Source organism: Vitis riparia, chromosome 4 (assembly GCF_004353265.1).
Source record: "Vitis riparia cultivar Riparia Gloire de Montpellier isolate 1030 chromosome 4, EGFV_Vit.rip_1.0, whole genome shotgun sequence".
NCBI classification, from domain to species: domain Eukaryota; kingdom Viridiplantae; phylum Streptophyta; class Magnoliopsida; order Vitales; family Vitaceae; genus Vitis; species Vitis riparia.
In genome coordinates, this window is record NC_048434.1 from 2,046,822 (window position 1) to 2,070,353 (window position 23,532).

At 33.4% G+C, this 23,532-nt stretch overlaps 3 protein-coding genes across 3 annotated transcripts; 1 reads left to right on the forward strand and 2 right to left on the reverse strand.

The window, feature by feature from the left end:
• Positions 1-4,088: 4,088 nt before the first annotated feature.
• Positions 4,089-7,204, reverse strand: LOC117913375 (exocyst complex component EXO70A1-like). The gene has a single exon (XM_034828332.1). It carries the CDS (start codon positions 6,683-6,685, stop codon positions 4,682-4,684), a length of 2,004 nt encoding a protein of 667 aa, XP_034684223.1. The 5' UTR covers positions 6,686-7,204; the 3' UTR covers positions 4,089-4,681.
• A 9,981-nt stretch (positions 7,205-17,185) lies between these two features.
• LOC117913197 (leucine-rich repeat extensin-like protein 3) lies at positions 17,186-18,410 on the forward strand. Its single transcript, XM_034828160.1, has 2 exons — positions 17,186-17,528; positions 17,571-18,410. Exons 1-2 carry the CDS (start codon positions 17,196-17,198, stop codon positions 18,285-18,287), a joined length of 1,050 nt encoding a protein of 349 aa, XP_034684051.1. The 5' UTR covers positions 17,186-17,195; the 3' UTR covers positions 18,288-18,410.
• A 658-nt stretch (positions 18,411-19,068) lies between these two features.
• Positions 19,069-19,398, reverse strand: LOC117912693 (keratin, type I cytoskeletal 9-like). Its single transcript, XM_034827375.1, has one exon. The coding sequence runs from the start codon at positions 19,396-19,398 to the stop codon at positions 19,069-19,071; it is 330 nt and encodes a 109-aa protein (XP_034683266.1).
• Positions 19,399-23,532: the final 4,134 nt, after the last annotated feature.

A 23,532-nucleotide genomic window follows, 5' to 3' on the forward strand; every position in this document is an offset into this window, starting at 1 on the left:
AAGTTTGAAATTGCAGGGTTATGTAGATGCTGATTTTGCTGGTGGTATTGATAGTAGAAAGAGTACTACTGGGTTTGTTTTTACTCTAGGTGGTACAGCTATTTCATGGGTTTCAAATCTACATAAGATTGTTACTTTGTCTACTACAGAAGCTGAGTATGTTGCAACAACTGAAGCTGGAAAGGAGATGATTTGGCTACATGGTTTCTTAGATGAATTGGGTAAGAAGCAGGAGATGGGCATTCTACACAGTGACAGTCAGAGTGCAATTTTTCTTGCCAAAAATTCGGCTTTTCATTCAAAGTCGAAACATATACAAACAAAATACCACTTTATCCGTTATCTTGTTGAGGATAAACTGGTAATACTTGAGAAGATTTGTGGATCTAAGAACCCTGCAGACATGTTGACTAAGGGTGTCACTATTGAGAAGTTGAAGTTGTGCGCAGCTTCAATTGGTCTTCTAGCTTGAGGACAGGAGGATGAGTTGTAGGGATGAGGGATTGTTTCTTGGAGGATAGCGGTTTGATGTTGGTGATTGGACTAGTCTCCAAGTGGGAGATTTGTTGGGCTTTGTGGAGCCTAGTTTTGTTTGATCCAATTTGACGACCCGACCCGAATAATATTGCATGGCTTTTTAATGGGAGATTTATTGAGGTCTGTTGGGCCGTTTAGCCCATTGTGGAACCACCCTTTATGTTTAAGGTTTTTTAGTGTGGTGGGGTTGTCGTGTTATATATATAGAGAGAATATTGTAGCCGCCAGGTTGTATTCTGAATTCTTTCCTGATAATAGTGATATCCTTGCAACTCCGTGGACGTAGGCAAATTGCCGAACCACGTAAATACTGTCTTGTGCGTGTGATTATCTTTTCTTTGGCGTGTGTTTTCTTTAATTTTGTTTCTCACGGGTTGGGAATTCGGTTTAATTCCCTACACGCCGTTGGTGATGAGCCGCGGCGGTGACTGCGATGAAACGACGTCGTTGATAGTGACGCCGACGAGGCTACAGCACCGGAGCATGACGCGACACATTAAGAGGATGATGAGGTGGGCGGAGGATCTGGCGGCACGTGGTGGGAGAGGAGCAGTTCACCTGACAGTGGGGAGTCCGCAGATGGAGGTGAAGAAGTTTGGGAGGAATTATGGTGGAGGTGATGCTGGAGCACGCTCAGATGGAAGAAGGTCCGGCTGCTATTAAGTTGTTGTTTTTATTTTTGGTTTTTGTTTTTTTTTTCCACGTGGAGGTTGACCTGGCAGAAAGAGGAAGGCATATTGGGTATTAAAAAATAACTCAGTCAAAGTGCATGAAGGCTATATTATTTTTGGGATTAGAATAGTTATATTAAAAAAAGAAAAGTTGGGTTTTCAATCTAATAATATTGTGATATTACCAGCCCAAACGCAAGTTTTCCCAAAAAAATATATTCAATTTTGAAAATTTTACACTAATTATAATTTTTTTAAAGAAATGATGACTTTGAAACCACATGTAAGTATATTAATTTCAATAATTTAAGGAAGAAGAAAGGGCTTATGGGTGGGGGTGTGATGGTTGGGTGGAACTCACCTTTGTAAAAACACAAAAAGCAGTTAGGAAAACACAAAAAAAAAAAGAAGAGAAAACACAAAAAATAACTTATTCTTTAAACAATAAAAAAAACAATGAAAACATATTTTTATTATTTTCAAAAAAGTAGTTTTTGAAAACACGGAAAACACAAAAAACAAAAACACACTCATTTCCTCAAACATGTTTTTAGTATTTTTTTTGTTTTTAATAATAGAAAATAGTTCTTGAAAACAACAACCAAACAGGTCCTTAGAGTTCGAATACGAGAAGAAGATTAGGAAAAGAGAAAAAGAAATGAAAGAAAAAGTTGAATATGATGTGGTAAGGATACAAGGAAGAAAATGATGAGGTTTTATGGTAGGAATAAGAGAAGAAGATTAGGAAAAATGAAAAATGTTGAATATGATGTGGGAAGGATACAGTAAAAAAAAAAAAAAGGATGGAGTTTTAGAGTTCAAATAAGAGAAGAAGATTAAAAAAAGAGAAAAAGAACCGAAAGAAGTTGAATATGATGTGAGAAAAAAAAAATCATAAATAATAATAATGGATTGTTTTACATGAATGAGAACATTTTTTATGGTCAGGATACGTCTATTTGTTCTAAGAAACCTAAGTTTTTAATGATTCATCATTTTCTATGAAAATCATTGTTAGTGTCAATATAATATTAAAACATCGAGAAAATGCCCACTCAGTTGTAAATAATATGAGAAGGCATCCACACATTTTTCCCTAACATTCATTCATTGACTTTGAGATTTTAAGTCAAGTCTAAACCCAACCAAACTTTAAATGAACCAAAATTTTTTGATCTAAAATTATATTTCCTTATGTTTTTGCTTCATTTTCTTCTAAGTTTGATTAAGCTTAGAAACCCACACTGCGACTCTAAAACCCTAACTTAGTTTCAAAGACCCATGAATATATGAGTATTTGATTTTGAATAGGGCCTTTTCTTACGTTGAGGCAGAAGAAAATGAAGATTGGATTTAGTGTTATGAAGAAGATTTGTTTGGTTGGGAAAGGAAAATTATTTTTCATAAGAGGGAGGAAGAAAGATCAGGTGGGTTTAGGAAAACCTTAAAAAGGAGAAGATGAAAGGAAGACAAAAAAAAAAGGGCCAAAGGAAGAAGAAGATGGAGAATAATGCATGCCTTTTAACCATGCTTAAGATACCACCAATATATTATGAGCATTTGACTTTGAATATTAGCACTGAGATGGAGGCTGGACTGAGCATTGAGAAAGAAGATCTGTTTGGTTGGGAGAAGATTGGAAAATTAATTTGATTGAGATGGAAGAAAAAAGATAAAGTGGGTTAGAAAAAAAAAACCTTAAAATGGAGAAGATGAAAGAAGAAAAAGAAAGGAAAAAAATATAAAAGACAAAAGGAAGAAGAAGATTAGGGTAAGAGGAAACAAAGGAAAAAAGGAAGATGAATATGATGTGGAAAAAAAAAAAAAGTAAAATAGCATAGACGTGTCATCCAAACAAACTCTTAACTATGGTTAGGACTTAGGAGACAAACTCATGGGAAAAGTACCCTCTGAATATTCTACTATGGTAAGTATCCAACATCATGTTTTGTTTTACTCCAATGGTTTTCTTGCATGTACACGCTACATTCACCTTTAAAATATTTTGAAAATATTTTTGTCAAAGATTAAAGTTAATTTTAATATTTTTTAAAAAAAAATTAATTAGTTAAAATTTTATTTTACTTTATTTTTTATTCAAAAAATTGAACAAAAAATGGAAGACCCCATATTTTGAGAATTATAAGGTTAGTTTGGGATGTCTTTTAAAACAATTCCCAAAAATTAGTTTTTAAAATAGTTTCTAAAACAAAAGTTTGTTTAAGAATTCAAAATTATATCAACCAATTTTCTACATTTTCAAATGTTTTTTTAAAATAACTTTTATTTATAGTATTTTATTTTCCTTGTTCCTTGTTCTTCATATTCATTCAATTATTTTTTAAAATTATTCATAAATAAAAAGAAAAAGAAAAATAATTAAAATATGTTATCAAAATTCAATTTATTTTCAAATCAAGTTCTTAAAAAAAATACATATATATCAAACATGTTTTTAAATCTAAAAATCAGTCTTTACCCAAACATAGTCATAAATCAAAATTATATTTTAACATTTTAAAAAAAAAAAGTTTTCAAATGGGTTGGATTTTCCCTAACAGGAAAAATTGAGAAAAGTGAAATGGTGGAGGACATAATAATTGAAGGCATGCATGCAGCAGAATAAAGAAATGCAAGCCCCACTCTATGCATCAGAGTTTGGGACAAAGCCCACTATATTAACGGTCATAAATCATTATCTCCAACGTCTAGCACTTCCTTTCCATATGCTTGTCTATCTAAACCTCTCGAGTCCTAAACAAAAAGAAACCCAAAAAAGGAAAAAGGAAAAAGAAAACAGTGTAGAGATGGGAAGAGACAAAGAAAAGTGAAGCGTATTCAACCAATTGCAGCAACAATTCATAGAAAAGAAGGAAGAAATGCAGAAAGTAGAAGAACAATTTATTGTTGCAGTAAACTCATGGCTCTAATACAGTAGTAATTTTCTCAATAGTAACACCCACCACTAGCATAAATAACAACATTTAATCAAGGTTCTCAGATATTTATAAACTTATCTAAACTCTAATGAGAAGAGAACTAAAGCCACTGCTAGAGTTCCAAATGCACTTTATAACAAAGAATCTTACATGAAATCTAGCACATAACAAAGATTTTTTCCTGCTGCCTACCTAGCAACTGAATCAATGAGCCAAGATGAAAGAAAAATGAATAGCTATACCAGAAAGTTTTCTCTATTAATCTCATCCAATGGGTCTCTGTTTTCAGTTCATCCTCGCTTTGCCCTATGATCTTCAAGAAACCCATGATTTGGTAGAGCCTTTAGGGAAATGGGATTGCAAAGTTTCAAGAAAGTTTCTTCTCTAAACCGAAGATTATAGAAAAATACTGCACATGCCAATTCACTCAGCATATCGGTATATACAGCTAATGGGCTAACCATCTACCATGGAGCAAGGGAATTGGCTCATGGTTTCCTTTCAGGTTAACCATGAGGCGAAGAATGATATTGATCAGGTAAACCCATTACTGAATTTCCCACTAGGCTGCCTTCCTTTGAAACTGACATATTTTGCTGGCTTGGGCTGAAAGAGAGAGGCAAGCATATTCTCCAATGTCTGTACAGTGTACTTTGCATACTTACTAGCACTTGGGTCTTGCTCAACCAAGGGCCCATAGTTTTGCATGTAGCTCCGGTAGACTGGAACAACTGCCTGCACTATAAGCTGACAAGTTTTGTCCCTCAAATCTCTTTCAGACACGACCCAATTGGACTGTTTCTTATACATGTCATCAAAAGCTTCGTTGAAAGATTTCAACCTTTTCTTGACAAGGTCACGAGCAGTAGCACGCCCACCTGAGAACAGCATCAGACCTTCCCTACTTAGGAGGGATGGAAGCTTCCCCCAGCTATCTTTCAGGAATATTGCAGCATAGTAGTCCTTGGACTGATCATGTTCTTTTAACCAAGAATCCCCCAGAAGATCTCCAAGCTTTGTTCCCTTCAAGTGTTTATGCAAATGCCAGTGATTGTTCACCAGAAAAAGATTGGCAAGGGTAGCATCCTCATAGCCCTTTGACCATGTTTCTAAGTTTTTCTCAATAGCTTTAATGATGTTTAAAATGGCATCAACAAGTAGTCTTTCTTGGAATTTCTCATGCTTCCAGTTTCGGTGAATAACAAGAACTTGTGTCAAGATCGGCTTATAATTGTCCCCAAGTAGCCTATTACAGTAATCAGTAAGAAAACTCACCAGTCTTGGAACACTCCCATCTGAAGGAGGCGCTGTTTGCCTCTGTAATTCCACTTGAAACAAAAGTTCCCAGAAAATCTCAGACGCCCCCTCAATGACCCTTTTGATGAGATCCCTAGTCAGGTTTTGGATCTCAATACACGCCCCTCCACCAAAAAGGCGGTTGAAATCCAATCTCAACTTGTTCAAGGATGCAAAGATATCCAATAGCTTCAAAAGCTTGATAGGGTCCTTCTTACTCTCTGTAACCGTCTTCCCAAACTGAAGAAATGCAAGAATTCCCGCTTGTGCAGCTATCTTCGCGAAGCAGCCCATCCAAACATCCAATCCAATCCGCTCAAAGACATCATTACAGAGCTTGTACTCTGCCTCAAACAAATGTTTCACTGCAAACTCCAAATGCTTGCCCCACTGAGCTATGTACCCCTCTATGCTCTGCACATCATTGAATTCGGAGATCGAAATCTCCAAGTAATCCAAATCAAGAGCCTGCAAACTAGCTCTAACATTGGAACTCCTAACCTCAACATATATAGAAATGCACTTCTCAAGTCTCTTATTTGCAGTTAATCTCCCAATGATTGCTTGCAATTTCTGTATAACCATTACTGGTAAAGGGGATGGGGCAATGCAGGGTTGTTCTCCCAGAGACGATGAAGAAGACATGGGTAATGGGACACTGTTTTCTGTCAAGAGAAGCCGGAATTCACATTCCAATTTATCCAATGCAGCTTCCAATAACCCGCCATCGAGGCAAACTCGCTCTTCATCATTCTGCAATTCCCTGAGATTCTTCAGGGACTTCTTCAAATTCGAAAGATACCGTTCATCGGCAACCAAATTATCCTCCAAGTACTCCACTATATCCTCCAACCACTGAATCGCTAACCCACAATTATCACCTAGAAACTTCAATGCCTCCTCAAGCCTTTTCAACACTGAGAGATAACCCGGAAGATCGTTGCGGGGATCAGACAATAGCGATTTTTCGAGCCCGTGAACAGCATCAAACACATTCAGAACCGCCGCAGCAGGGCTGACAGCTCGATTGATGTGACCGCCAACTGCGACAAGGGCTTCCTTCTGGGCTCGAATAGGTCGAACCGCAGCCTCGAGCGAAGGCAATCTTTGATTAATCTCTTCCAATCTAGGCCCGCTTTTCTCTAGAGCTAACCCTAGCACCCTTGATTTCTCCAAGCTTGACTTCAAGGACCTTCTCGCAGACGCAAGTTTCTCGATCATGCTATCACTCACCACCGCCATCTCCCAAAACCCTAACCCCAAAATCCAGAGTTCGTAAGCTTGAAATCGGACCGACCCAACTCCAAAACCAATATCAGGATCAAGTTTGAATTTTTTCACCGTCAATATCACCCGTCGCCCTCGGATACATAGAAAAATCCGCCAAACTCAATCGGGACTCATGCAGAAATCACACTTCATTGTCTTCACCCAACCCCACCAAATCAACCCAAACAACAAGAAATCAAAAACCCCACTTCAACCCACCACAACAACCAAAAATTAGAGAGAAAATGAGAGAAACTCACTCGGAATTGGAGAGGACAAAAAAAACTGGGGTCTTGCTGAAACTGGGAAGTCGAAATGGGTGTGATAGAGAATAATGAATCGAATTGAGAATCGACAATTTGGGAAAATGGAAAAGGAGAAAAAAGAAAATTCCGAAGAAAAAAAAAAAAAACCCTAAATCTGAGAGTGTGAAAAGGGAGAGCTTTTAGGACATCACAGTCTGTGCTTCGTTGTAAGACTAGTCCCCAAAGTGCATTCCACTAGTCCAATTTCCTCTCTCTACTTTGTGGCCCCCTTCACCTCCTGTCCGATATTTCACCCTACGGTTTGTACTCGCAAACTTTTGCCACGTCAGCTTGTATTTTAAGGTCTGATTCTATTATTGGAAATGATTAGTGGTGTTGGTGTAAATTAATAGGTTTTTTATTGGTTAAACTATTAATTAAATTGCAATATAATGTTAATATGTTCTACTAGCATCAAAGGCTACTTTTTCCATCACTATTGAGAACAATCACCCATCCATAGGATGCATCTTGATGGGTTGAAGCGTGACTCAATCCAAATGCAATTTGAATTTTGAACAGATTTGAATAATTATTTTTAATACTCGAATTGGATTTAGGTTAGGTTTCCTCAAACAATTCGATTTAATGTTTTTATAATATTTATAATGTATGTTATCATCTATAATAATATCCATTTTTAAAAAAAAATTAAAAACTATCAATTTAAAAATATATATAAATTTATTTTTTTATTTTTTATTGCTATTTGAAATTTTGTTCTATTTATTATTTAAATTTTGATACAAATATATAAAAAGATTATAAATGGATTTTGAATCATATAACTTGATTAATTCTAATGTGACCTCAACCCAAACCTAAAGAAATAAAGTTGGGTTGAGCTTTGATTAAGTATATTGAGTTAAAGGTTAAGTTAAATTGGGCATGAGTTATTTGATTATTAATTAAGGTTGTACTCGGGTTAATCATCAAACTAATCAATCCATCCAAATTATACCCCTACCAATCAAATGATATGATATACATATTTTGGGTCTTATGACTTTGTACCAAAATCTCATTTGTTTACGGATTTTGTGGCTTTATATTTTAATTTCATCTCTTTGTATCCTGATCTCATATATTGCACCTCGGTCCATTTGTTTGTACATTCAACTCATTTCTATATATTTTTATTCAATAGCTCAAATTTTATCATACAATTTTAATGATTTTGATTCAAAGTGCGAAGAGTTTTATTTGATACCTTAATTTTTTCCATTTTCATAATACATATAAAATGCATTTTAATTCAAAATTTTAATATTTTCATCTCCGATTTAATTTCTCCAATAGAGATTTTATCACGTCATCATGTGTAATGGACGACAACATACTTTTTTGATAGAAAGAGATTGATTTATAAACTAAAAATATGTATGTATAAATCAACTCAAAACTCATGATAAATTGACATAACAATTTTTGTCTTTTAGTTTTTTAGAATTTTTTTAGTTGAATTTTAACTCTATATTTGATTCTTGAAAAGTATCGTCAAAAAAAAAAAAAAAAAAAAAAAAAGGAGAAAAAGATAGAAAAATGAAGAAGAGAAAATCCAGCTTTGACCATATTTGGCTGATGAGCTGGACGGAGGTCTAGAGCTTAGGTTTAGATGTAGGGGTATAAGACCAAAAATAAGCTATGAGGGTTTGACGCTTATTAGCTGGATTACATTCTCATACTTTTCTGGAAAGTTCCTTGGTTTGCTTAGCTGGCACCTCCTTTATCCGCCACGTGGAGTCACTTCCTTTTGTGAAATTGAGTGTTTCTGTCACTTACATTTGTCAACATTGTAATTACCTATTTTCTTAAATAGATTATGTTGACTTTTCATTTTTGTGGAGGATTGGGTAGATGATGATTACACCCCAAGCTAAAAATAAAATAAAATAAAATAAAATTATATTCAGCCCAGCCCAGTTGCTTCTGGCCCAAGTTAAAAAAAATAAAACAATTAAAAAAAAGAAAAAAGAGTCAACCCAGTCCGCTGTATTGGTTGACTTTGGCTTGACTATAAATTAAGAGTTTGCAAAAAAACCGATTGAACCACAAATTTGCTTGAGCTAAACCGAATCGAACCGAACCACCTTGGATCGATTAAATTTTAGAGATTTATTTATTATTATTTTTTAATTTTGGTTTTCTAATTAGACTAATTATTTAAAAAATTGGTAATAAACTAGTCAAAACTAAAAGTTATTTATGTATACCTAAAATTGCTAATATCTATCGATAATGTTATTGATTCGATGCATATTTTTTAAGTTCGATGAGATTCAACACCATATTTTTTATAATTGGGCAATTTAATAGGATTGATATAAACTATAATAATAGTTATTCATGTGATTACAATAATGTGATTTAAGCAAACACGAAAATGACGTTTGTTTTTTTAACTTTCTATTGAAAACAATTTGTTTTCGGATTTCAAATGGTTGGTTTGTTTATTTGTTTTACTTATTATTTATATTTTAAATTTTTTATTAAATAAAAAATTAAAATATTTGACTTTTTCTAAATCTTAAAAGTAATAAATTGGTTTTTGTTTATTTTTAAATGTTTAATAGAAATAAAATATTAAAAAACAAACAATTTAATACTTAACGCTATTAATCACTATTTAGTTTTAATTTTTAATTAAAATTAAGTAAAAAAATAAATATCATATAAAATAACTTGCAAACCCTGAGATAACTTGCTATAATAATAATATTATCTAAGTATTTTGAACCATAACATCCAATTATGAATCTTTTGATTTTGGGCCCAAATTAATGAAAACGGTTTTTGTTATTAATTTGAATCTAATAACTATATTTAGATTGCTTTTTGAATATTTAGATTGGTTTTTATTATTAACCAAATTGAATGGATCACCCTTCTTTTAAATTTAATTATTTTAGTTCTTACTAAATAGAAGCTCATCCAATAGAAACTCATTCAATCAATTTGATTTCATTTTAAGACTCACAATCAAAAAACTCAAAATTGAACTACTCAAACCATTCACATCATTTGATGACCCAACAAATTCAATTAAGTTACACATTAAGGAATATTTGGTAAAACTTAATACTTATTAATTAACTACTTAAGTTGACTCTAAGTTAAATTAATAATTTTTAATATATGCAACTAAATTCATATGATTTGTTTAGAAGACCTTTGTAAAATATGTATTTAATGTTATTTATTTCTTCTTGAAATTGTTGTCGACTTGTATTCCGTCTTTTAATTTTTCATAATATGAAAAGAAGTTTTGGTGACATTCTCATTCTATAAGAAAATATTAAAATATTATTCAATATTATTATTGCTTTAAATACTTTTTTTACAAGAGATGAGCTCGATAGTAGGATTATTTAAGAGGTTTAACTAATAAGGAATACTGTGATAAAATTTAATTAATTATTTGATAAATCAATAATTAGTCATTTAATTAGAGATTTTACTTGGCCTCAAATTATTTGTTTATTGAGGCTTAACTCTATTTTGGCATGAAAGGAAATGAATTAAGCATATGTGCCTCCATATTAATATTGCATGAACTTTAAAAAAAAAAGTCCTATTTTTTTAAGGGAGAACTATGTAAAAGCACACTAACATAAATAAAAAAAAAAAAAAAAAAAAAAAAAAAAAAAGAAACAAGATTTTTTTAGAACTTTTAAAAAATAATTCAATAAGTATGCACTTCAATAAAACACGAATAAAATTCTAAGATTGACCTTTAATTTTTCTTCTCTCCATAACCGAACCGTCAACTACTATATTTTTCTCATTTTTTGAGAAAATTTTTTTTTTTGACAAGGCGAGTAAAAAATAATTGTAATGAATTTTTTTTTTTCACTCGTACTTCTCAATATTTTTATGCTTGACATGTGGCAAACCAACATGCCACATTATTATTATTTTTCCTTCTTTCTTCATTTTAGCTTTTGATTTTGATTTTTTATTTTTTTCACTCTTTCACCTTTTGATTTTAATTATTTATATACATTTTAAACATAAAATAATAATAATAATAATAAAATAATTAATAAGAAAAAATTAATGCATAAAGAACAAATTTAACTTTTTTACTTATGAGTATTTAACTTGATCATAGTTTTAATTTTTTTTTCTTAATTAAAACATTTAATATTTTTAATTAAAAAGATAAAAACTTGATTGTAGTTTTAATATTTTGCTTTGTTAAATTTAAATTTTTTTATTTACATGAAATAAAAATAAAATATTGTTAGAAAAATTAGGTTAATCTCACATATGGTAATCACCCTAGATGAGGGAGAGTGAATAGGGTGATGGTCTCTTTTTGTAAATTTAAATTATGTGAATGTAAGAGATAATTATATGCAAATATATAATAAAATAATATAAAAACAATTGCATATAAATTAAGAGAATAAGGAAGAGAGATGTAAACACAAAATTTTTATAGTGGTTCGGCACAACCCGATTTACATCCACTCTCTTCTAACTTCAATTCCAAGTTTGACGTTCTATTATTTCAAGACTTTCAAACTAAGCCTTCAAGTAATACAATTAGATTATGGTTCTGTAGACCCTCAATTTTGTCCCTTGACACTGACATTTATCCTTTGGGTGTCACTTGCACCCATCGTTCTCATATGACACCACTAGGGCCCCTTTTGGGCTTAGTCGGTGTCCAAGCCTCGTGTGGACTTGTCTGTGGTCTATTGTGGCGTGTATGTGGTTCATTTTGAAGGGTCATCGTGGTCATTTTCCTAGTCGTTCACATCACCCTATAGGAAGGAAGTGGGTTCATTCCGATGTTTTAGCTTAGTTGGAGTTTATAGGGGCATGTTGAGATTCGGAGCACTCGGGCTTGTTTTGATCATATCTCCTTTTTCCGAACTCGGAATTGCGCACCGTTTTTTTCATGGAATCCTCACTCTTCCAAGAACATTCTGTCTAATTTTCAAAATTTTTTGCAACTTGTTCAACCAGTTGGCATCCGGTTCAGCCGGTTCATCGAGTTAGCCGGTGTAAAACACTGATTTTGGTAATTTTGGGACCCAAATCCTACATGGCTCAGGCCCACAAGCTCCAGATCGGTTTTGGGCCCATTTTGGGCCTTGGTTTGGGTTCCTTGCAGCCTACCACGAATCCATATGGATTCTTGGTGGTGAAGCAAGCTGAAAACTGAAGGGAGTGAGCTGGCCTCGTAAGTGCAAGAGAAATAATGGGGGGTGTGTTTTCCATGCTGATGGAGGGGATTTTGGTGTTGAAGGGGAAGGAACCCAGGAGGCTCAAATGCTGAGAGGGGTATGAGTATAAAAGGTGAGAAGAAAAAAAGAAAAGAAAAAAGGAAGGCACTTTGGAGAGGGAATATTTTGCTGGTGAGAAAAACAGAAGGTCAGGGCACCTTCTGAGTTAAGAGCGTGGGGGAAAGCTTCAGCGCTGTGGTTATTTTGAAGAGGAGAGGTACAACATCTCATTTTTTGGAGGTCATCATCGGCATACACATATCATATCTGGTGGAGATTCTGAGGTAAGTAGGCTGAATTTTTTTTACCTGTAGTTTATCTTCATCTTCTTCATATGCGTTTTCTCCTTCCGCATCATCTTTTATTTCCTTTTATATGAAGATTGTATTGCTTGGGTGGTTCTCACTCATCCGGGCTCGGAATTGAGAACCGTTTCTTTTGTTTGTTTCCTTATTCAGTTAGAAACTTCCTGGCAAAATTTGGGATTTTTTATCAACCGTCTGAACCGGTTAGGAACCGGTTCAGCGCCATAGCTGGCTGCCTCTGTCAGCCATGAGGAACCCCTGACCTTTCTTTGTCCGGTTCTCACTCATCCGGACTCGGAATTGAGAACCGTTTCTTTTGTTTGTTTCCTTATTCAGTTAGAAACTTTCTGATCAAATTTGGGATTTTTTATCAACCGTCTGAACCGGTTGGGAACCGGTTCAACCGGTTCAGCACCATAGCTGGCTGCCTTTGTCAGCCATGAGGAACCCCTGACCTTTCTTTGTCCGGTTCTCACTCATCCGGGCTCGGAATTGAGAACCGTTTCTTTTGTTTGCTTCCTTATTCAGTTAGAAACTTTCTAGACAAATTTTGGATTTTTTATCAACCAACTGTCTGAACCGGTTCGAACCGGTTGGGAACCGGTTCAACCGGTTCAGCACCATAGCTGGCTGCCTCTGTCAGCCATGAAGAACCCCTGACCTTTCTTTGTCTGGTTCTCACTCATCCGGGCTCGGAATTGAGAACTGTTTCTTTTGTTTGAATCCTCACTCATTTAGGAGTTTTCTAGAAAAATTTGGGAATTGTTCTCAATAGGTTGTACCAGTTGAGAACTAGTTCAACCTGTTCTGCTGGAGGACTTTAGGTAGCCCTTGATTTTGGCATTTTTCGAGCCCTTATCCATTGGGGCTCAAACCCATTTGCTATAGGGCACTTGTGAGCCATCTTGAAGGTTTAAGTCAGTGTTTGATTTCAGTTAGTATGGGCAATTTTGAAGTTATGGGTGGTGTGGTCTAGATGAATCTAGTTCAATTTGTATGACATTTGGGGAGTCTCTTATCTCATTTCAACCAGCTATCTTCCTTTTTGGCACAAGCTTTGTTGCTTGATTTTAAATACATGTTGCGTGGCTGACTCACCCTCTGTTGTAGCACATGGCTAGGGACCACAGGTATGCATCGTTGGTTTTGATTGTTGAACCATATGCATGCATGGTGCTTAATCCTGAATGTTTGTTATGTGTTTATCTGTGTTTGGCTGACCTTTTATGCAGCGCATGGCTGGGGACCACAGGTACGCACCCATTGTTTTGGTTGGTTGAATTCATATGCATACCAAATACCAATTAAGATTGTGTGATTCATGACATCTATTTAGCCTAGGGTTTCATCTTTGACCCATATGCTCCCACATTCCCAATTCATTAGTAGAAACCGAATTCCAGGCCTAGAGGGGTGCTACCTCGCATGAGGTACCTTCCCAATGGGTAACCTGATCCCCGGACCCAGAATCTAGTTTTCGCAGACCACTTTTTCCATACTAGGGTCATTAGGGGTTTTCGTTCTTACTTAATTTTCCCCATTTTAAAAATAAAAAAAAAAAAATAAGTGGCGACTCCATACAACACCGTTCCTCACCGGGGGCGGGTTTTTCAAAACTGGAAAACTCAAATTTTTCATTTCTTTCTTTTCTTTTAAAAGCGAGTCGCGCCGGTCCGGTGGATCGGGTGAGGGCCCACAGGTTCCAATCCACCATTTTGGATCTTTGGCTCCAAACACCCTTTACAATCCTCAAGAGATACCCCACTCTTGAACAACCACTCAAGTAATACCCCACACTTGAGAATCTCTAAGTGATACCCCACACTTAGATTTTTTCTCTCAAAGATATACAAATAATTTCACAAAATCTTAGTACAAAACCTTAGGCTCAAATGATACAAGAAAACTATGATTGAATAATGTACTAAAGATATGCAAGTTTTAGAACAATGGTGCACTAAAAACACTTTCCCAAGGTTCGGATATATTCAGGAAATGTTTAGGAAAGTTAAACTCTTTAAACAATGAAGATTGAAATCTTTTTATAGAGGAAAAATGTCAAATTAGCCGTTTGGAGTTTAGACTAGTCGAGTTGGGGGTCGACCGATTGACTAGTCATTAGCATTTAATGTTTAGTAGGTAACCGTTGGAACTCGACTGATTAAGGTGGGGGTCGATCAGTTAAGGTTCAACCTTAACCGGTTGAACAATCGTTCTGGAAGAGAGAAAAAGTTTTTTTTGCACCCTTGATTGGTTGAGTTGGGAGTTGAACGATTCCTCATCCGGTTCAATCGGTTGAGCTATTTTTAACTCAACAACCAACTTTTTTAGCTTAAAATTTTTTAAACAAGTTTAGAAAACATTTTTACAAAGTTTTAGTTGAAAACATGAAATCATCAAATTTTAAAGGATTTAAAAAAGAAAAAAACTATTTGATGATTTTGGTGTATAAGTAAAAAATGTAATGCATGAAAAACTTAGTGCACCAATAACCTTACAAAGAGATCTTATGAAGTTTGAATATTGAAAAATACTTCTTTTTAAAATCTTTTTCTTCATCATGATTTCTTTTTAACTTAGTTTGTCTTTATGATTGCCACTTTGGAAATTATCTTACATAATCATACCTAAAATATAATAATTAGTTCTAAACCTTATTTTGTTATCATCAAAACTGAGATTAACCAAACCTTGGTTTCACAAATATATTTTTTATAAAAATTGTATTTAATCATTCATGTTATTTTCTCTTAATTTTATTAAAAATTAAAATTTTTGTATATTGAAATTGTGCATTGATCAACACAACCATCAATACCACTATTTTATAAATAAAAAAAGTAACACTGAAGTGTGTTAAAAGTAACACATTTTCGTGACACTTTTAACACACTTAGTGTTTTTTTTTATATAAAAGAGTTATGTTTATCAATGCGCAACTTCAGCATGCAAAAATTTAAATTTTTAATAAAATTAAGAAAAATTAATATAAATGATTAAATATAATTTTTTATGAAAAAATATATTTTATTTTTATTTTATATAAATAAAAATTTTAAATTTTTAACAAAACAAAATATTAGAACCACACCCAAGTTTTTGTCTTCCTTAATTAAAAACATTAAACATTTTAGCTAAGAAAAAAATTAAAATCGCAGTCAAATTATATTCATAAGCAAAAAGTCAAAACTATAATCCTCAATTGTGATTTTCACATAAAAATTTAAAATTTTAAAAATATATAAACAATAACATAATATGACAATATACTAAGATTTATAAAATAAATAAGTACTTTATTTAGCATAAATATAGAAAATTTTGTCATAAATCTCTAAATTTGTTAATCATGTATTTATTTTTATATTAAATTTATTCTCATTAATTATTTATTATATATTATTACTTTATATTTAAAATGTCCATAAATAATTAAAATCAATGAATATAAAAAGATGAAATATTAAAAAAAATGAAATTAAAAATGTTTTATCAAGCCAATATTTAAAAAAAAACAAAAAAGAAAAAAAAAAGATACAGATATTACAAAGGAGTGGAAAAAAAAAAGAAAAATCATATGTTATTGTGATTGTCACTTGTCAAAGTTTTTTTATTTAAAAAAATCAATAAGAATGATGAGATCATTTGTCTTGTCAAAGTAAAAAAAAAAAAATATATATATATATATATATATATATATATATATATATATATATATATGGTAGTTGATGACAAGTAGGTGAGAGAAGGGGTTAAGGGTAAGTTTGGAATGTTGGTTATTTTTACTGATGCATGTTTGAGGGTTATTTTTTCAAAATAAAAAATCAAATTTCTAAAAAGTGTAACTTTTTTAGATGGGACATGATTACATAACTCCCCATCTTTTTAATGTACCATTAGTGTACTACACAATCATTTGAAATGAGAATGATCGGAGATATTTCATGAAATTAATATGTTGATTTTTTTTCACTGTACTTTGTTTTTTTTTTTTTTTTTCAAAAAACAAATATAGTAATACTAAATAATTTAATATTTTTTAATTAAATTTTAAAATTAAAAATAATTAATTAAAGCTAAAAACTTAAATTCAAAATGAAGCTTCAAGTCGTAATTAACGTTTCAGTTAAAAAATGAAGTCTCAATCGAAAATTAAAATTTTAGGTTAAAAATAAAATTTTAATTATCAATTGTAATTTCATTTCAAAAATGGAGTATCAATTGTTAATTGAAGTTTCAACTTAAATTTTAAAAAATAAAAATAAAAAATTTACGAAACTAAGAGACTAGTTTTAAAATAAATTTTGCAAACTTATATTTTTTCCTCTTACCTTCCATTCTTGGTTTTGAGAAGGGGAAAATAGAGGGACCCATGGGCTTGATCGAATGGCTGAGAATTCGGGGCCAGAGGTTATCAATGTGATCATAAATTGGCATAAAGATAGACAACTGGGCGAATACTCTGCATATCAGGGCATATAATTGCTGCTCTGAGCCTCTATTATTTACTGCGAATTTAAACCTCTTTTTTTCTTTTTTATTTTTTTCTTTTTTTATTTTTAATTTTGGGGGGAAGGGGGGCTATAAATTAAGGTGGATTCACGTAGGGTGACCATGCAGTGGTGAAGGGGGAGAAGAAATGTCGATGTATAAAGTGAGTGTAGTTCTCTCTCTTTTGATCGTGTGTTTGGGTGTCGATGCTAACCTCCTAAATCTCTGTGAAGAATGTCCGCCCTGTGTCAATGGGAAATGCCCACCTTGTATTAAGAAACCATGCTCTCCGCCCCCATCAATCCCACCACCACCACCCCCCAGGAATTCTTGCCCTACTCAGGTGTGTCCACCTTGTGTCAAGGGGATTTGTCCACCTTGTATTGGTAAGCCATGCCCACCACCACCACCACCACCTCCTCCCCCTAAAGTAACTCCTCCTCCTCCACCACCAGTTCCAGTTCCAGCTCCTCCACCCAAGGGAACTCCACCTCCACCTCCAGTTCCAGCTCCTCCACCCAAGGGAACTCCACCACCTGCTCCAGTTCCAGCACCACCTCCCAAACAAACCCCACCACCACCAGCTCCAGTTCCAGCTCCTCCACCCAAGGAAACTCCACCACCTCCAGCTCCAGTTCCAGCTCCTCCACCCAAGGGAACTCCACCACCTGCTCCAGTTCCAGCTCCTCCACCCAAGGAAACTCCACCACCTCCAGCTCCAGTTCCAGCTCCTCCACCCAAGGAAACTCCACCACCACCTGCTCCAGTTCCAGCTCCTCCACCCAAGGAAACTCCACCGCCTGCTCCAGTTCCAGCACCACCTCCCAAACAAACCCCACCACCACCAGCTCCAGTTCCAGCTCCTCCACCCAAGGAAACTCCACCACCTGCTCCAGTTCCAGCACCACCTCCCAAACAAACCCCACCACCACCAGCTCCAGTTCCAGCTCCTCCACCCAAAGAAACCCCACCACCACCAACTCCCGTTCCAGCTCCTCCACCTAAGGAAACTCCACCACCGGCACCAGTTCCAGCACCCCCACCCAAAGAAACCCCACCACCACCATCTCCAGTTCCAGCTCCTCCGCCTAAGGAAGCTCGACCACCTCCACCAACCCCAGTTCCAGCCCCGCCGCCTCAAGAAGATCCAGAATGCTCAACTCCAGCTCCAGCTCCCCCACCCACAAAGTTAGATGGAATCATTCAGAGGAAGATGCTGCAGCGTCCAAGCACCAACTAGAAGAGGCTTTACTCCCCCCTTAATATGTGCTATGTTCTAATGTAACCATCCTTGCTAATAAATTAATTATCTATGTGTCCTCATCAAGGTTTGAAAATGGGTAAACACCCCTATTTTCCAGAATGGATGAAGAATGGTGGCATACAACAAGGTTTAATAACCGACTATCTATGATGGTGCACTCCAATCATGCACAGTTACACAACTACTCAAAGGCGGAGACACAAAAACCACAATTGAATAATGAGAAATGGAAGTTGTGGCATAAACGGGCATGTTATTTAGAAAACAACAGGAAATGTTGAGCTTGGAGTCATGCACACGAGCCTCTCCTCTCTCCACAAGCCTCTTAAGGCTTAGAAATTGGGACTCAACAAAATCCCCTTTTTGGCCCTCAGTTCATTTCCTACATGGGACACACTCCCGCAACCTTTCTACAAGATGGAGCTACCACACCCTCTTAAAACTCTTCTAATAATTCAATGTCAAGATACTTGAATTTGGCAGGTCAACCGAAAACCTATATATCACTCCATACTTGACCTTGACGATGTGGCTTTGAATCTCCTGCTCAGAAAGTTATCAATGATAATAATAAATTGGCATAAATGGCCACAACCTGACCTACTAAATTCCACTTCTGAATTATACACGATGGCTTTGCTGCCTCTACACTTTACTGCAATTGAAGACAGCAATTAACAAAACCTCTTTTTCAGTCTATAAATTGAGATTCCACATGCAGCTCTATGCACATCTACAGCACCAAAAGAACAAAATGTCACCTTACCATGTTTTTGGGTGGCTCCTCATTTTGGCTGTGTTCAGCTGTTAAGGATGATGCTGCAATAGCATTGCCACCGCTGCCACCAGTGCCACCACCAGAACCAGTATTACCCTCATGTATAATACGCCGGCCATGTCTGAGAGCGGTATGTCCACCATGCAACAATTTTAGATGCCCGGTTCCTTTGCCACCTCCACCAGTTGGAGTGATAGTCCCATTCCCCCCACCTATATCACCTGGAGATGACATGGACTGCCCACCACCACCACCCAAAAGGCCATTGGAGAGCAAGCTGAGAAAGATGCTGGAAGTTCCAAGCATCATTTAGAGTGACTGCTTTGAGCTAGCTAGTAGCAAAGCTTCTAGTAATGTATGCTTACGCATGTCTCTGCTTCTAATGTAATGATCATTTGGTGGGTGACATTTTATGCATAAATAAATAAAGCTAGGGCTTCCTATGTATTAACGTATGTATTTTTTAAAACCTAAACAGAGGCTGCACAGAATTTTCAGACCAGGATTAAGGTCTGTGAAACAAGTAAGCTTCAGATCCTGGCTTCAATGATTGACCAAATTACTCTCAAGCTTCATCCTTAAAACATATCAAACTATATCTTGACATTGTTGCATTGTTCTTTTCTCGACAGGAAATTCTTGGCCTGGCATCTCTGATGCTACAGCCAGCTTAAGCAATTGCTTAGAGGTAAAAACCCCAACTGCCCTCAAACTTGAGCTGTAAGAAGAACCATATAAATTGCTATATTTTACGACAACAATAATTTTGTACCTCTTCTCCAAATTTAGATCAGCCACACGGCAAATTGATGTCGAGGTCGTAACACAAGGAGGTGGGCTTCTCATCATTGTCGAAACTGGGGCATCCCACTGCACAAGTACATGCAACAAAATTTGAACACAACGCAAGAAGGCATCAGAAGTTGCTAATGCTGCAGATTGTAAGTGTGTGATTTAGAATCTGGAACAATAATTAGCATACAGATTATTCTGGAAAAAATTGCAATGAAGTGTCAACATGACCATTTGATGGTTTAGGGATAGAGAATAAATTTCTTCAATTTTCTTAAATAGTATAATTATAACTATTTAATTTAAAGCAAATATTATATATATATATATATATATATTCGAATTATTTTATTACGTATTTTATGTTGGTTATATTTGTTATCCTATAATTTAATATGTATAAATATTTGTTTTTATCTAGGTTTTATATTTAATAGTCAGCCAACTCAGGCCGATCCAGATCAAGCTAAAAATAAAATAAAATTACAGTAAGCCCAGCCCAGTTCCTTCCGGCCCAAGTTTAATATATATATATATATATATATATATATATATATATATATATATATATATCAGACTCAGCCCATCCCGCTGTTTTGGTTTACTTTGAGTTGACTATAAATTAAGGGTTTGCAAAAAAACGATTGAACCACATATTTGCTTGAGCTAAACCGAACCACCTTGGATCGATTATTTTTTAGAGATTTTTTTTATTTGGTTTTCTAATTAGACTAATTATTTTAAAAAATTGCTAATAAATTAATCTAAACTAAAAATTATTTATATATACCTATAATAGCTAATATCTATTGGTTATATTATTAATTTGATGCATATTTTTCATATTGGATGAGATTCAACACCATATTTTCTATAATTGGGCTATTTAGCACCATCGATATAAACTATAACAATAGTTATTGGTGTGATTACAATAATGTGATCTAAGCAAAGATTAAGGTAGACTTTTTTTTTTTAACTTTTTGTTAAAAGTAATTTGTTTTTAGATTTCATTTTTTTTTCATTTTTTATTGACTTATTACTTATTTTTTAATATTTTTACTAAATTAAAAAAATTAAAATATTTAGTTTTTTCTAAATATTAAAAATAGCAAATTAATTTTTATTTTTTAATATATAATGGAAATAAAATAGTAAAAAAACAAACAACTTAATATTTAACATTATTAATTATTATTTAGTTTTAAATTTTAATTAAAATTAAGTCAAAAAACAAATATCATCTAAAATAACTTGCAAATGCTAAGATAACTTGTTATAATAATATTATGTAAGTGTTACGAGCCATAAAATTAATAAAAATGATTTTTATTATTAGTTTGAGGGTATTAAAATATATTTAGATCATTTTTTGAATATTTAGTTTGATTTTTGTTATTAACTCAATCAACTCTCCTTTAAATTCAACTATTTTAGTTCTTAATGAATAGGAACTCATAGAATGGAGACTCATTCATTCTTAATACTCAAACCAAATTACTCAAAATTGAACCAATTCAACCATTCACACCTTTTGATGAACCAACTAATCCAATTAAGTTACACACTTTGTGGGTATTTGGTAAGTCAACTTAATAAATTAAAGTGAGTTAATAACTTAATTTAAATCATTAAGTAAATTAAGTATGTTTAGTAAAATAACTTAATGATATAACTTAAAATCAAAAACAATTTTAAGTAATTAGTTAAAACAATTAACTTATTCTTAAATTCATATCTCTATTATAACTTTTTATCATCATTTATCATAATTACCTCCACGATTTCTTTTGCTACTCTACAACCTGCACAACCACGGACCTTCTTTGCCCTAGTTATTATTTATGAAGATAAATATGTTAATTTGATTATTTAGAATAAATTTTAAGTTTTAAGTTAATAAATTAAATATAATTTAATTTAAAAGTCAACTTAAATCATTAAGTAATAATCATTAAGTTTTATCAAACAACCCTAATTAAATATGTTATAAAATAAGATGAAGAAAACCGAAACTAAAATGACACGTTGGCAAAATATTGGATTAACTTATGAGAGTCAAAAAACACTTTCTTTTAAGTTTAATAACAGTTTGTTTAGATAGTTTTACTAAAAAAAAATTAATTTAAAATATATATATATAAAAGAAAGACAATATTTTAAAATTTTATAGTAGTTGTGCTTTTTGAAAAGTATTATGGAGTAGAAAGTTCAACCAAATTCATTTGAATGAATTAGACTTTCTTTCTTATAGTTTTAATCCAACCTTAAAATTTGGGATATATTTATCTTGAAATCGGTGATAAAATTGTGAAATGTTTAAGAAAAAGTTAGCTTAGTTATATCATATTTACGGTATGTTATTCTAAAATTTGAACAAAATTTCAGACTAATGACAAAAATGGTAAATTATGATTTTTTTTTCATATTTCAAAAGCCAACTTACGTGATAAATTAATAATTTGATAAATTTATATCATATTTATATAAATTAATACTTTTTAATATGTAAATAAATTCATTTGATTTGTATAGAATACCTTCGTAAAATATGAATCCAATGTTGTTTATTTCTTCTTGAAATTATTGTTGACTTGTATTTCATCTTTTAACTTTTCATAATCTGAAAAGAAGTTTTGATGTTATCATACTACAACAAAATATTATTCAATGTTATTATCGCTTTAAATACTTTTTATGAGAGATGAACTTCATAGGAGAATTATTTAAGAGGTTTAACTAATGAAGAATTCCTTGATAAAATTTTATTAATTAATTGATAAATTAATAATTAGTCATTTAATCAGAGGATTTTACTTGGTCTCAAACTATTAGTTGATGGAGGTTTAACTCTATTTTGGCAATTTTGGTTCAAAATTGGTCCTTAAAATACAAAGGAAAGGTTATTACGATATGATAAACTGTAATTTGTCCTCTTTTATATCTTTACTGTTGATTTAAAAAATCAGACTTTTGAAAATAAAATCTTTTAGACAAGAAATAATAATGAATAAATAATTAATCTTTTGGATTAGAGCCAGATTTTTAGCGCGAAAGGAAATGAATTAAGCGTATGTGCCTCCACATTAATATTGCATGAACCTTTTTAAAAATATTTATATAAAAAAAAAAATCCTATTTTTTAAAGGTACCATTAGTGTTCTGCACAAGCATTTGAAATGAGAATGAGTCAGTACATAGTTCACTGCTCACGAGATGAATACGATCGATTGTTTTTTTTACTGTCCTTTTTTTCAGTTTTTGTTTAAGAAGTTAAAAAGGCAGATGGTAATTCTGCATGCAAGATAACCGTCATCTGCCTCAGAAAATGAATGCAGGAGTAGTACTGGGTAATCCTGCCTTGTATTCTTGCTTTTCAGAAGGGAAAAATAGAGGGACCCATGGGCTTTGATCGAGTGGCTGTGAATTTCCGGGCCAGAGGTTATCAATGTGATTAAAAATTGGCATAAAGAGAGAGAACTGAGCGATTACGCTGCATTTCTGGGCATATAATTGCTGCTCTCTGCCTTTATTCTTTACTGCGAATTTAAACCTTGAATCAGTGGAATCCGTCATTTTTTTTTAAATTTGTGGGGAAGGGGGGGGCTAAAAATTAAGGTGGATTCACGTAGGGTGACCATGCAGTGGTGA

What these genes read in the sequence shown, in the direction of transcription:
- LOC117913197 (XM_034828160.1), top strand. Translation starts at nt 17,196, where the DNA reads ATGTCGATGTATAAAGTGAGTGTAGTTCTCTCTCTTTTGATCGTGTGT. An exon ending in TTCCAGCTCCTCCACCCAAG is followed by an intron (nt 17,529 to 17,570) that starts GGAACTCCACCT and finishes CCTCCACCCAAG; the next exon opens with GGAACTCCACCACCTGCTCC.
- LOC117912693 (XM_034827375.1), bottom strand. Translation starts at nt 19,398, where the DNA reads ATGATGCTTGGAACTTCCAGCATCTTTCTCAGCTTGCTCTCCAATGGC.
- LOC117913375 (XM_034828332.1), bottom strand. Translation starts at nt 6,685, where the DNA reads ATGGCGGTGGTGAGTGATAGCATGATCGAGAAACTTGCGTCTGCGAGA.